The following is a 14,412-nucleotide window of genomic DNA, read 5'->3' on the forward strand; positions in this document are numbered from 1 at the left end:
AAATCACCTGATCTCAATCCAGCTGAGCTGCAGCCCACTTTCTGTGGACCAGACTAAAAGCAGATACAGTCATGTCTGTGTGTCCAAGACTTGAGGCAGTCAATAACTGTTTTATATTTTCTACAAAATATTAAAAAAGAGGATTTTGTTTGACTTCTTGTGTCGATCTGATTTCTGGGCACTATGGGTTAACTAACAGGCCCCGACAGTTCTTTTCATTTCAAATTGAATGTGCTGAAGCGCAGACGGAAGTACAAAAAAATGTGTAACTGTATTGGACTGTGTACATAAGCAAGGTTCGTAGCCTCTATTATGTGTTCCTGCAGCTCAGCACGTGGCAGTTCATAGATTATTGAAGGGCAAATCAAGGTCCTCGAATTAGCTCTTAAAGGAGAATTCTGGTTTGTTACAAATGAGATCTTATTTTAAAAGGTTTGGTTCTTCTTCCTGCTGGTAATGATAACATTATATTTACCAAGTTAATTGTGGATATTAGAGAACGCTGAAGCAATTCTAAAAACAATTGTCAATTGTGGCAACACACCAGGCAGACTGTCTGTTTATCTGTCGGTTCAGCAATTTGGTGGTTCAACTTTGACGTACCATCAGCATCGACTGCCGCACACGGGCTTCCTGTTCAGTGACAGATTATAACCATCGATTCATCGTACTTTTGCCGTTCCAAATGTACTTATGTTCTAAGACTTACTATATTTTGATTGCGTAAGTGCGTTCACACTGTCAAGTACAGAAACATGCAGTGCACTGTAAGTACCCGGATGGTGCACTCATAGTGGTCTACAAATTGAGTGTGAAACGATGAACATTTTCACCCTAAACGGTTGCCATTGTAGCAGTGTAGCGGAAAAGGAGGGACCAACGACCTAAATGATTATATGCCAACTGGTCTGGCTGAGGAAACTGCAGCTGTTGCAGAACACCACACAATAGTGTTTACTTTCCACAAAGTACCACCATACTATCCTGGCATGTTTGCTGAGCCACTCTGAAGGGCAGACCGATCAGTGACAAGTGTCAATGGTTAAACATCTTTTCCCCGCCCCGCCCCTCCTTCACTCTGATTGGATAGCGGGTGACTGTGACGAAGGCAGCGTTAACATTTTTCAACTCTCTTTAACCGGAAAAAAACACAGAACGTTCAGCGCCCAGTGTAGAATAAACGCTCTGCACCTCGTCAAGCTGCTGGTATTTAAAAACATATTTTTTGGTGTCAGGAAACAACCCTTCGGTGGAGTGTTGGTTGGTTTCGACACATTTTGATTGGTTCAAATTAACCTGAGGTCTACGCCCGGAAGGTTGAAACGACTGCAATGAATCCCTATTGAGCGTGGCTCATAAATTCTCAATGTGAATTTGCGTCTGGTAATTCTGGGCTACCACCGTACTGCTGTTAGACAGAAGCCATCAGTATGTTTATTGTGTGCGTGGGTATGAAAGCACATTCATTTCTGGATAAAATAATTAAAGCCAGCAGATATGTTGGCAGGTGATGCATTCAAATGCGACAGTTATTTTCAGTAAGTGTAGAGCAGTAGTGTGCAGTTAAAGACAACATAACCCTGCAGAAATTCAAGCACTACACAAGTCGGTGAACAAACACGTAAGAGTACTTTACCTTTACGTGAGTGTACTCGGAGTACACCATATGAAACGCAGACTTTGTTTTGGCAGTGTTGCCATGATTTAAGCAGTTAATTTAGTGAGCATCATGTTATCATAACCGACGAGTCATTAAAAGTTGGACTTGTGCTTACATTTTTTTGCTTCAAGGTCAGTGAGAAGTCATGATCCGTTGCAATAGCTGGTAAAATGAAGTCTTATCTCACTGACTATCTGATGCATTTTTCAGTAATTATACAACTAATCACATCCACACAGCTGTATGCATGATGGAGGCTCTGTTCCCTGAGTACATTCAACTGTGCGGTATCCATGAATAAAACAGTGGAGGAAAACAGCTCGCTCCCTCACCGTCTCCAAAGAGCTGCAGGATGGCCAGGTCCACATGTCTCTTCCAGAGCGACTCCTTCTGGATGGCAATGCCATAACCCGTGGTGGCAAAGATGTAGCCGCTGCCAATGGTCACCAGCTTACAGCCCTCATCCCTTCCGGCCATGTAGTTCAGCACGGCCGCATCATAAATGAAAGCATCAAGTTTTCTAAAAAAGAAAAAGGAGAGGGGGAGACAGAGAGAGAGAGAGAGATAGGTTACAATTAATTAGCACTCAGGAGTCAGACATCACAGCTACAACATTCCAATTAACCTGCTAAATAGCACTAAGCTGCTGATAAGTGTAATAGACTTCCACTTGGTTTGCCAAAGGCTGGAGCTGGCACACAGACTGGTGAACAGGTACACTTGATGAAAACAGAAGAGGGGGAGTGGAACATATTACTGGAGTTATTCAGCTCCAATATGTTATCATGAAGTAAAATATCAAAAAGGGACTGATCATTTTTTAACAACTTTTCTCTGAACTTGCAGTTTCTATTACAATATACAGTGTGACTAACATGTAATGGTTTTCAAGGTGGTTGTTTACCTGCTCTGTCCTGGTTTGGATTTACAAATAAAAATAAAATAAAAGTCAACTAAAAATCTAATTGGAAAACACCAACAATGAGCAGCTTTCAATGTAATAGCGTTTACATGTCAGAAGTAAATACATAAACCTCGACCAAAATACACTGTTCAAGATATATTCCAGTATGTACAAATATACATATACTCAATCAGGGGCTTCTGTAGGTTTTGAATGTGACATATGTGATCATGTTAATGTAGCTCTGGAAATGCTTTTTGTTTGGTTTTTACATCGGTTTTAAAGTGGAACTAAATTAACCACTTGACCGTGCAGGTCCTCACCCGGCTTTGAGACTCTGCAGAGCTTCGTTGACGTTTCTCTGATGGAACTTTGTCATGTAGCCGTGCATTTCTGGATAGTTGTTCCTAATGTTTCTCTCTGTACTCCCGTTGGGGACGGTGCCGAACCGAAATGGAGGCGAAAAGTCGTTGGGACTCTGGAACTAAAACATAGATGACAGAGCAGAGAGAGGCATGTAAAAATCTGCCACATCTACTTTACAAATTAAGGGTAAGGATGAGAGAAAGTGGCAAAGCAGATAACAGAAAGCTTTCACCTTACCTTTTTGTCTGAGAGACCAGTTACCTGGTCCACATATTCCTCCTGGATCATGAAAGCAGCCAGGTTGGCAGTGTAGGAGGCCAAGAAGATCACAGCAAAGAAGGCCCACACCGACACCATGATCTTACTGGTGGTACCCTTGGGGTTCTGGACCGGCACAGAGTTGTTGAAGACCAGACCCCACAGCAGCCAGATGGCCTTACCAATGGTGAAGGACGGACCATGAGGCTCTGAAAGAAACACAGTCCCGGTTAAAGACAGTGGGACAAATCAGCTTCGGCTCCCAAACTTGTTGGGGCACTTAGACTTCCTTTACTAGTCATTCTTCAGCTCTGCAGTGAATTTATTTAGTAGAACAAAACGGAATGTCCTCTTTGATTCCTGTACTGATTTAAATAAGCTTTAAGAAGTCAGCATACTGATATATTATCGTGAAACATACTTCATCTGGCAGCTATCCAGTTTTAACTTATTATTCTATAGCCATGGTGGGTGCATGTTAGTTTTCTGTCAGTTGGTCAACTGTTCCTCTACCCTAATCTAAACTAATAAGATTGTATGTCAAAGTGGACGTAGCTTCTGGTTCTGACAAATTTGGCCGATGTGGAAGGGCCTTAAACTGCAAAGCCAAAGACGGCCACTAGGGGTTGGCCCCAAAAAGGGTCTGGCTCCATAGACTCCCATTCAACTTCTCTCATGAAATATGAAGTCAATAAATTTGTTATACAAGTCATAATGGTGTCACTCCTTCTCAGTAGTTTTCTGGCAGTCCATATGAAAATAATTCCATCATTAATTAGAATATAGGCCTAAAAAAGCTGTGTTTTTGGGTGGTTGTCTCTTTGATTGTCCACAGGTTCCCAATCAGATCGAGTCAGATCCGGCGCTCGCTCCCCCCAGCTCGTCCAAATATGGTCAAACGTTCGAGGGTTCACAAACTAATGGTGATGTCATTGTTGGTTGCTGTTTGGTCTAAACTGAAACATCTCAACGACTCTTAGAAGACTTGGCTTGACATCTGAAACACGATTTTTCCTCTCTGGACAAATTCTAATTAATATGTTTACAGACATGTCAAGTACTTTGGTTTATGACCAAAACTATTGACACTCCGATCACTTTGTGTATTTAACAACGTGTTAGTATGCTAACATGCAAAATTTTAACAATGCATATGGTAAGCATTAATCCTGCTAAACAGCAGTATGTTAGCTTAGTCTTTTTGAGGAAGTTGCTTTTCTCGTGTTAGCACTTATTACAACCTCAGCACAGCTACGGACTCTTAATCTTGTTGTTTTATGTCACTTACATAAGCGATATGCATACATTATATATATCACAACAGTAAATGTAAGTCATACATTCTTAGTTTTTTGTGATTCCTTAGAAACTGTTCATCTTTGAGCTGCAGACTGATGTATTCCGGCCATTATGATGTGATTAGCGGTTCATAATGTTTGTGTGGGTAAGTGTGAGTGTGTGAGTGTGTGAAAGAGTCTGTGTGTGTGTAAGCATGTGGGTGTGTATTGTTGTGCGGAGCTTTTGTTCATGGACAAACCGGCTTTATCTTGCCAAATCTCTCTTTGTGAACTCTGCGAGAAAGTTGGTTAAATGAATCGGGTGAAAGATTTTACAAATCTGCAGTCAAGCCATTGATACGTTTTTTGCATGAAATCCTTTGACTCCAAACTTCGATCTGCACTCTTCATGATACCAAACTCCCACAGCACTACGAGCAGATAAAACAAGGAGGCACACAGAAGAGAACAGCGCTTTAGGGAGGAGTACATGTTCTCCAGAAGATGATGAAGGATGAGAGGAATGAAAAAAAGATAACCATTGTCTATATATAGCCACATCAGAGATAGAGTTGTGGGAGACATTGATTTTTGTTTTCAGCTGGGGAGATCTAAGACAAAACTATCCCCTCGCTGTCAGAGCTGACACATGGTTTTGACAATTATGGAAATGAATGCAAATGACTTGTCCGGTGTGAAGTAAGCAGCACTGCAGGTTTGTTGAACCTGGGCATTGAAACACACCTGTAAGTGATAAAAGTGCAGGGTGGTGGTGAAAGAGGAGGGGGAGGAGGAGGAGCAGGAGGAAGAGGAGAGGAGAGGAGAGGAGAGGAGAGGAGAGGAGAGGAGAGGAGAGGAGAGGAGAGAGAGGAGAGGAGAGGAGAGGAGAGGAGAGGAGAGGAGAGGAGAGGAGAGGAGAGGAGAGGAGAATGAAGTCATTGGGTCAGTGAGGACGGCTGGTCTATGTGTGGAGGCGGCCCGCAGTGTGTTTGTGAATGTCTGTGTCTCTATCAGTCTTTGTGCGTGGCGAAAAAAAACAAAACTGTACAACATGATCCACACTTGTATTGTTACAGATACAAAGTTTTACCTGCGAAGCATCTGTATACTACTCATCAAACACTTGTATTATCCTCCACCACGTTCTCTGCATACTTTAGATCCCATTTTGTAAATGTTACCAGCAAAGATGACGTATTTTATGCTTTCATCCCTCCGACAGTGTTGAAACGTTTTGGTGAGACTGACCTTCGCTTAATTTTGATCCATTAATAGATTTGTATTTCTATGCCAAAACTATTGCACTGTTTATTTTATGCTGAAGGTCTCACATCCATGACTTTTAAGATGGCTGCTAAACATGCTCTTATTCAGATGCTTTAAAAAAAATTAAAATAAATAAGAAACCCTGAAAATGTCAGAAAGCCAAACATGCAACAGACAATTAAATGCAGGGATGTGCTGGTCCTGGAGTGTGTACGAACATTTATCAATTCAGTTATAAATCAGTGCTAATGGTGAGGAGTAGACTGTGAAAAAGATGGCACAAAAAAAAATTACAAACTCATATTTCAGGTCTTTGCTATGGTTTACATGTGTCTTACATATGTGATTTTTGGACCCGACGTCACTACAACATCATCATGAAGAAAAACCCTGTGCACAACTTTAAATGGACTTCTTGCCTGGGTTACTGTATGTGTGGGGCCAAACAAAGCAAAGATTTTGACCAGTTAGTTATATTTGCAATATTTAAAAAGCCATGCGCCTAAACATTTTAACTATTTTACCAAGATGATGATCTGATGACCATGAACCAAGAGCTTTCAGTTGCTTGTGTTTATAAGAATTTTGTTGGCAGCAAGCAGCAAGCAGCAGTGACGTCACCCATCAGTTTGCGAGCGGCCATTCTGAAACCTCGAGTTCATTATTTTGACCGTCGCCATTTTGCTATTTTGGAGCCAGAAGTGACCATATTTGGACGAGCTGGGAAGGATGCGAGCGGTGGATCTGACTCAACCTCTGAGGACACCACGCCCCGCCCACCTATAGCGGAAACCTGACTGTACCACAGACCTGTCAACAGACTAGCCCCCAAACATATAGTTTTTTTTAGAGACCTAATATCTAAATAATGATGGGATTATTTTCAGATAGACCACAAGAAAATGAACAAGAAAGAGTGATTTTAGTAAATGACACCATTATGGCTAGTGGAAAGTTTTGGAGCCAACCCAACTGACCTCACCCAGAAATTATGTCCACGTTTATATCCAGTCTATGGTTGGCAATTTGTACATACATTATTTGTAAATGTTTTGTTGTCATTATCATGTAATAAATTAATTCCTACAAACAGGATTTGGTACAGCAAATTATTTGTATGACTTGACAAAGCTGTGTTTGAGGCTTGTGTGATTTCATCTTCTCTCTTCTGCAAATTTTTTTTATTTCAAAATAAAACATCATTTGTTGCACATGTTGCAGAGGTCTGATTTAAACCGAAACTTGACCTCCCATCTGGTGCATCTGAGCGAAAGGAGTGGGGGCTGTGGAAGGCAACATAGCTAGAGGACTGCTGGAGAAATGTAGAGAAATCTATATCCTCAGACCCCCCCCCCCCCCCCCACACACACACACACACACCCAACAGGTACTAAGCCTGTGTTTGTGTGTGTGTGTGTGTGTGTGTGTGTGTGTGTGTGTGTGTGTGTGTGTGTTGAGCCTCCCACCTCTGCCGTCAGCCAGACAGCGGTTGTAGCCCACAGGGCTGAAGTACTCGAATATAAACACAGCCATTGCTGACACCAGCAGCAGCATCACGAACATCATCACCCACACATCCGCGCTGAAGGGCTCTGGAGGGCGAGAGAGGGAAGAGAGGAGGGGAGAGGGAAAGATGAAGGAAGACATGGGAGACGAGGGATTGAGGGAGGGAGCATGGACGGACGGAGATAAGGATAGGAGAAGAGAGTGGAGGGGAAAAAAAGGGTTGTAAGGAGGCAGAAGACAGGGAGGAGACGAGGGACATATCGGAAGAGAGGGAAGGACGAGGGAAAAAGAGCGAGGGCGGCAGAGAGAAAGAGAAAATGAAGCAAGAGAGGAGAGGGCAAGAGAGATATGCAAATGTGGTGTACCAGATTGAGAAGAGGAAGGAAGCATCAGAGAAATTGAGTAGGAGTGGGAAATATAAGAGGACAAAGAGACAGAGAGCGAAAAGAGAAAAAATAAACAGTTAGCCCTATTATCATGCACTCCAGTGTACCTCCTCATTGTGCAAATGCATTGAAACTTGGCTCTCATCACTTGGTGTGCACACTAAATCAGTTTTACTTCAACTTTTAAAGGTGGGAAAATGGATGTGAGGCTAAAGTGACCTGATGAAGATCCATCTAACAATCTCAGACTGTCGAGGGAACTGACGTAAATCTAACAAAAGCAAACCTTATTACAGAGAATCTTTTAAACCAATCAAGTGTCTTTGAGTTAAATGAAATCAAACTGGCTAAAGTAGGGTTTTGTATATTTTGTGACATTGAGGAGAAAAGTTACTGGTGGAAAAAGGCGTGGTCATCTCCAAGTGAAGCAGCTCAATTTAGCATATGTGTAGTTATAAGGATTTAAAAGTGCAATTTACCTTTTTTTAAAAAAATCCCCTATGGTGGACATGAATAATTTTTGACTCCTGTAAAACTAGGCATTTTTACACCGTGAATGGTTTCAGCTATAGAACCACTGTTTTGCTAAATCTGGCAGAATCACCACAATAACTAGACCTGTAAGTAGGTATAGGACAATCTGCAAGTCAGAAATAAAACCCTGCATCTCTGGGCAAACATGAAGATGAGACCATTAAACACGGCTTAAACAGCTTGTGTATTATCTGATGTTTTTTTTCCCCCTCACCAATAAACTGTATAAAAAATTACAACCTTGCAAGTCAGCAGTGGTACTGCATTTATGTCTTATGATATTCTCTTGCATACAGTGTTCCACAACATGTAGACATTTTTTTCCCTCAGGCTCTTCCTTCGACTCATCTCTGCCAACTTCCTACATCTTTCGACAGCTGACTACTGCGCTCCTCACCTAAGAAGGCCGACGGCGAAACGGTGCCGTTACTACGGGAGACCATGACGCTGATGCCCGTCTCAATGAAGGGCACGGAAAAGTCGATGACCTCCGACCTCTCCTCGTTGATGGTCAAGGAGCCGACAGCCATGTGGGCATTTTTTAACACCACCTAGTCAGACAGGTGGAAAACAGACAGACAAAGAGGATCCATTATCCACTGGCAACTGACACCCAGCCATCTGCCACTGAAGCTGCGAGGTAATGAATGGAGAGCACTTTAAAGGAAAACGTGTCCTAAAACTTCAACTTCTCCCTGAGGGGGAATGTCTCCTGTGCTGCAGCAACAAAAACATTCAATGAACAAATTCAATCAACACTGTTAAGAATAGCTCACAGTCATAAAACAGCATAAAAATAGATCATCACAGCCATTGGTTTATTTGATTGTGCAGTCTTTGGAAATATGGGTGATTCTTCTTTCAGCAGTTCAATATGGACAAAGATGGACAACCTTTTTCTTTTGTGATGAATTCACACGTCAAACTATCTAACTATCATAAGTATTCTCACACAGGAGCATCAACCTATCACATTGTGCATTTCTGCTATTGTGACATCCTGAGTTTCAGCTGTGGAGAATATTCAATCATTTGAACCCTAAACCCAAAATATTCCCAAACCAAAGTCTCTCTAAAATTGGCTGCCTGTATAATGACCGACTGTTGTGCGCTACGATACATCACGTTCAAGCATCTTTCTGTCAGTTTATAAAAAAAAAAGGGGAAGGTTTACAACAGGATTGAAGCTTTTCTTCTACCATGGAATCATGTCTGTATAACATTAGCCGGTCCAGACCCACTTTTGTATGTCTGGATAAAATTCAGACTTCTGAACATGTGAGTCTGAGTTAGTCCACAGATGTCCAAGATGGGTTCAATATCATTCTGGCTCCACAGTGGACGTCATTTGAACATCGGCAAAGACGTTAAACTTTTGTGTCTGTGCTCAGTGGGCAGTGGAGCCAATTTGTAAAAAGATACTTTTACCATTTTCTTCTGAAAAATGAGCTGCCGTGAATCTATGCAAAAAAAATTTTTTAAACTGGCGCAAATTCAAATTGATGCCGGTATCAATAGTTTTGATACAAAATATTCGCCTGGAAGTATTTTGTATTTTCTTGTCATTTATTCATCACGCCCGCGGTGTGTAGAAACCTTACGTTTTTAATGTTTTATTTGGGCAAAGTGCAAACACTTTCCCAATGCATCTCCAGCATTATTTCTGCTCACTGAATGAAAGAATAAATGTGACTGAGCCTCTCAGCAGACCGCAGGAGACGCAAATAAACCCACTCCTCAGCCAGTCACAATGCAGTTCATCAAGTCAAACTTTGTTCTAAGTAAAAACGAAAGTTTGTGCTGCTATCACAGCTCCTCTTGTTGTCTCCATCATCATGTATAAAGCATGCTGCAGGTGCAGGCAGTCTCCCTCTGTTAGCTGTCACAAGGTATTTTGGAAAGTGAAGGAAATCATATCTGATATAACAGCAGATGGGACAGGATCAGAGAAAGTGGATAACATCAAAAAAAAAAAAAAGTGGGCAAAGAATAAGCATGAGCAGAGAAACATAAAAAGTGAAGCAGAGAAACGTATGGAGATGTTAGAGACAAAGATAGAGCACAGCGGGTGGAGACAGGAGGCCAACACACTTTCCACACACAGCGCTCAGAGTGGACACTCGTGATGCTCACCAGGGGACGGAGAGAGGGAGAAAGACAGAGAGAGGGAGGAGGAAAGTGGGTTACCACAGTGGGTCATGGCTGCTTGAAATAGCCGCCCCATTGCCTTCCTCTACCTGCCTCCCTCCCCTCAGTACCTCTGCACAGGTAGTATATTTAGCCTCAAAATTCCACAGGCCTACAGCACAGTGGTAAAGTGGGACGAGCCTGTCTCTCTCAGTTAATAAGGTGTGTGTGAGTGTGTGAGTCAAAGCTCCACAATGTGCTTCAGGAAAAAGACAGAGAGAAAAGAGAGAAAGAAAGAGAAGTGAGCGAACCTTTGTTCCCTGCCAGTGAAGTGGACCTTTGCAGAAGACATTACACATCTACTTTGCACATTCTCTGCAATTTTTCAAAGTAGTCGGGTTGTGTTTGTAACTTTTCAATCTTGTTTATTCTGTCAGCATATAGGCGGCTGTGCGTGTTCACTTGTGTGTGTGTGTGTGTGTGTGTGTGTGTGTGTGTGTGTGTGTGTGTGTGTGTGTGTGTGTGTGTGTGTGTGTGTGTGTGTGTGTGTGTGTGTGTGTGTGTGTGTGTGTGTGTGCCTAAATGTGCGCAGTTCTCCCTGGGGAAGCCAACGAGTCCATCCAGCAGTGTACTCACTTCCTCTCTCTGCTCGCTCTCTCCATCTCCCTCCTACGACTTGTTCTCTCCGTGTTATGAAAGTGACCCATGTGGGTGTTGCTGAGAATGAGTGAGCGAGGAGCTGCGTTTTGTGTGTGTTGTGTGTTTATGTGTCTTGGTCGGTGTGTGTGTGTGTGTGTGTGTGTGTGTGTGTGTGTGTGTGTGTGTGTGTGTGTGTGTGTGTGTGTGTGTGTGTGTGTGTGTGTGTGTGTGTGTACGCCAGTCTCTTTATGTGACTCTGCTAGCGAGGCCAAATTCATGTAATCAAGTCTATTGCCTCTAATATTTTAGATTAGGAGTATCAGTCAATGCAGCCCATGAAATCTGACACTGACTGCTAGAATCGAGTTAGGGCAAAATGTAGGTCTTCTCAGAGCGTTCATCGATTTCCTTTCTTTTCTTTTCTTTTTTCCTTTTGATCTTTTGTCTTTCAGAGACGTGGCAAATTGTGTAAAGGCCCTCAGCGATCTCTGTGGGTGTTCGGGAGTGTGCTGAGACACGTCCTGGTGTGTGTGTGTGTGTGTGTGTGTGTGTGTGTGTGTGTGTGTGTGTGTGTGTGTGTGTGTGTGTGTGTGTGTGTGTGTGTGTGTGTGTGTGTGTGTGTGTGTGTGTGTGTCCGTCCAGATCTGGGTCCATTAAGGGTGCGAGGTGTACTGTAGCTTTGGCCGTGTTCCAACCGGAGAAGGACACAGGTCGGTTTTGTTAGGTTCAGCAGATATGGTAGAGTTATGCTGAGGTGTGTGTGAGGAGGAAATTGACCTTACAAGTGCTTCTTCTCGGTGCACATATAGAAACAATCCGGGTGTGTACGCTCCCCTGTGTCCACGTAACTGCATTCACGTATGTAGGCTCTCGTTTCTGTGATCATTCACGCATAAGTATCCCTTGCCTGCATGTGTCTGTGTGTGTAGGAGAGTGGGAGATGATGCCCCTCTCCCCCTCCCCCTCCTTCTAATGACCATTCATCTGTGGAGGTGAGAAGAAGATGGCACATTACGGCTTTTAGTCAGGGTGATAGAGTTTATTACAGGTGACCACACTTATGCCCACGAAAGACACTGGCAGGAAGACTATAATGGCTTTATGTAAGAGATTAAATGGGTCTGTTTAATGTAAATTCAACAGTAAAAGTTTGACTGTGGGGAGAAATAAATGGACACGCAATCTTGTCTGACTTCTGAAGGTTGTTCAAACTTCTGCGTCCCCCACACGGAGCGACGGAGCGTGTTTCCAACTTGTGACCTTAGGAATACTATTGATCTGTTTCCTTTTCCTTCATTAACAAATGGCCAAAGTCAAACAGCAGAAGTGCAGGTTGCTCTTATAGGTTGAAGTATGAGAACTGACAATGACCTTACCGTGGGACCAATGTCGATTACGAAATGTTTAGAGCCCAAAGTGAATTGTTGCAGCAGACTGAGCTGTACGCACCCTGGGGCGAGGTGCTTAACCCATCTTACACAAGCATTAGGCCTGTTGGGCGGAGGGGTTGACCCGGAAAAGGAAAGCTCATAATTCAAGGTACCAAAACGCACTTAAAAAGAGGAAATTAACCCTCAAGGAAGTTTCCGGGTAAGTTTAATCTTTCACAGTTCACTGGGCTGAAAGGGTTGAACACGGACTATAACTTTGTCTCCTCTTTGATCTTCACCGTGGCAGTAATTCCCAGCATCTTGACGTGTTAAATTCTCAGCAGGTTAAATCAAACATTATTTCACAGAATGCACGGAGATGACAATTTACATTTTATTTGGAGGTTAAGAGCTCACAGCTTTGACTATGCGAGTGTAAACTCAAAGGAGCACCTATCGGATGCAAGATTTTATTTTATTTTATTTGCGGATGATGCAGATGTATTGTATAGTGGTAAGAATTTTTTTTGGCAGTCATGCCATTTTACGAAGCAAACTTATGATAAGTGACACTGAACCTGAAAGGGTGTCTGATTTTTTTTTTCAAGGAAAAACTACATTTAAATCATGTCACATAAAACATGTGAAAATCTGTTGCAATACTGTATAACATCTGATTTCCAAATCTGCACAAAGCGTAAAAGAAACAAATGTTCTCCACATTGTTGTTTTTTCCTGCACAGTTTGTTGTTGGTGTAATTATCTACAGACCTAAATACACCCCTGCACCGAGCACGACACCTCTGTGCACTGAAACCTGTTTTGTAATTGGAGCATTTACTGTTCTAACCTCAACCAGACATTTCCCGGTCGCTCTCCTTTCCTTACCTGACACGCTGCCAAATATGCTCGTGTCTTTATATGCCGACACTGACAGCCCAAATGTCTTAACACCACCTTTAAACAGCAGTAACATCAATAGAAATGTGAATTAGCGGCAATTTTCATTTGCAAGCTCTGCCAACAAATTACATCTGCGATTGTCACATAATTTATGCAGGTTGAGAAGCACAAAGAGGCTTTTACTTGTTGACCTGTGAAATGTGGCAGCTCCACACTGAACATTGTTAATGGTGAGACACACTGGTGATATCTCCTCTGAAAACTTTTAGTCTTATACAGCATGTAAGTTACACACATAAAAACACACTGAGGCGTTATGTCCTCACCTCTCCCACCATGCCGTTCCAGGTTCCATTGATCTTCTTGCCGTGTTTGCCATTAGTGACCAGGTAAAGGTCGTAGGTAAACTTGACTGACTTGGCAATCTTCTTCAGGATGTCGATGCAGAAGCCCTTACAGCACCGCTTGATGTAGATCCCCGAATCTTTCGTCTGATTACTGCATAGACAGACACATAGATCATTATTTAATCGCAAATGAACATCTGTCTGAATTGGCATGAAATGTTAATTGTAAATGTGATTTACTGTTTTATGACACCGTCACTCTCACACCAGTGAAGTGTGAAGCGATTCTACCTCGGGCTCTGCGAAGCTGCCGTGGGAACTTAACATCATTCACAAGCAAAATTTAGGCGGTTGCCAGGGTTTTTTTCCTTCTCATTTTTACTTTGCTGAGTTGCACACTGGCCGAATCGGTGAGCTACTGTGGCAGATGGGCAGAAAGTTTATCTGTAACAATCTTTTCACACTGATTTCACTACTTACTCAATGGGAAGTTGTTTTTGTCTTGTCATGCATTCTTAAATCTTGATTCTCAGGCATTTTAACATGCATTCATTCACTCCATATACTGACTCGGTACATCTGAGATTTGAGTCTCACAGTGTTTTGATTTGTTTCCGGCAGGGTACGGTGTTCCTCATGCAGGTCCCACTGAGCGGATCCACGTCTTCCACAATGACGAACGGAGCCTCCTCCAATGTCACAATGGACAGGTGGTCATCCTCAATGTTTGCTGGCCCCCCATATAGTTCATAGCGAGGCCACACATGGTACTTCATGGACAGGGAACGGTTCTCCCATTTACCCACCTGCAGAGACCGTAGAACGCAGAAAACAAAAGACATTCAGATTGCCTTAAATAATCATACACT

At 42.6% G+C, this 14,412-nt stretch overlaps 1 protein-coding gene across 5 annotated transcripts in view; it reads right to left on the bottom strand.

The window, feature by feature from the left end:
• LOC138622456 (glutamate receptor ionotropic, NMDA 2B-like) overlaps window positions 1-14,412 on the bottom strand; it is a 136,507-nt gene that overhangs the window by 17,770 nt on the left and 104,325 nt on the right. For all 5 annotated transcript variants that reach the window (XM_069701277.1, XM_069701276.1, XM_069701274.1 and 2 more), the window contains 7 exons: window positions 14,141-14,349; window positions 13,523-13,694; window positions 8,555-8,708; window positions 7,198-7,323; window positions 3,168-3,397; window positions 2,888-3,048; window positions 1,993-2,180 (listed from right to left, as the gene is read on the bottom strand). In XM_069701277.1, the coding sequence (XP_069557378.1) occupies window positions 1,993-2,180; window positions 2,888-3,048; window positions 3,168-3,397; window positions 7,198-7,323; window positions 8,555-8,708; window positions 13,523-13,694; window positions 14,141-14,349 (1,240 nt within the window). The remainder of the gene's footprint in view (window positions 1-1,992; window positions 2,181-2,887; window positions 3,049-3,167; window positions 3,398-7,197; window positions 7,324-8,554; window positions 8,709-13,522; window positions 13,695-14,140; window positions 14,350-14,412) is intronic.

The sequence above is a fragment of the Brachyistius frenatus genome, unplaced genomic scaffold, assembly GCF_029030835.1.
Source record: "Brachyistius frenatus isolate BFR_SWC_R1_liver_20210118 unplaced genomic scaffold, ASM2903083v1 Contig_36, whole genome shotgun sequence".
Taxonomy (NCBI): domain Eukaryota; kingdom Metazoa; phylum Chordata; class Actinopteri; family Embiotocidae; genus Brachyistius; species Brachyistius frenatus.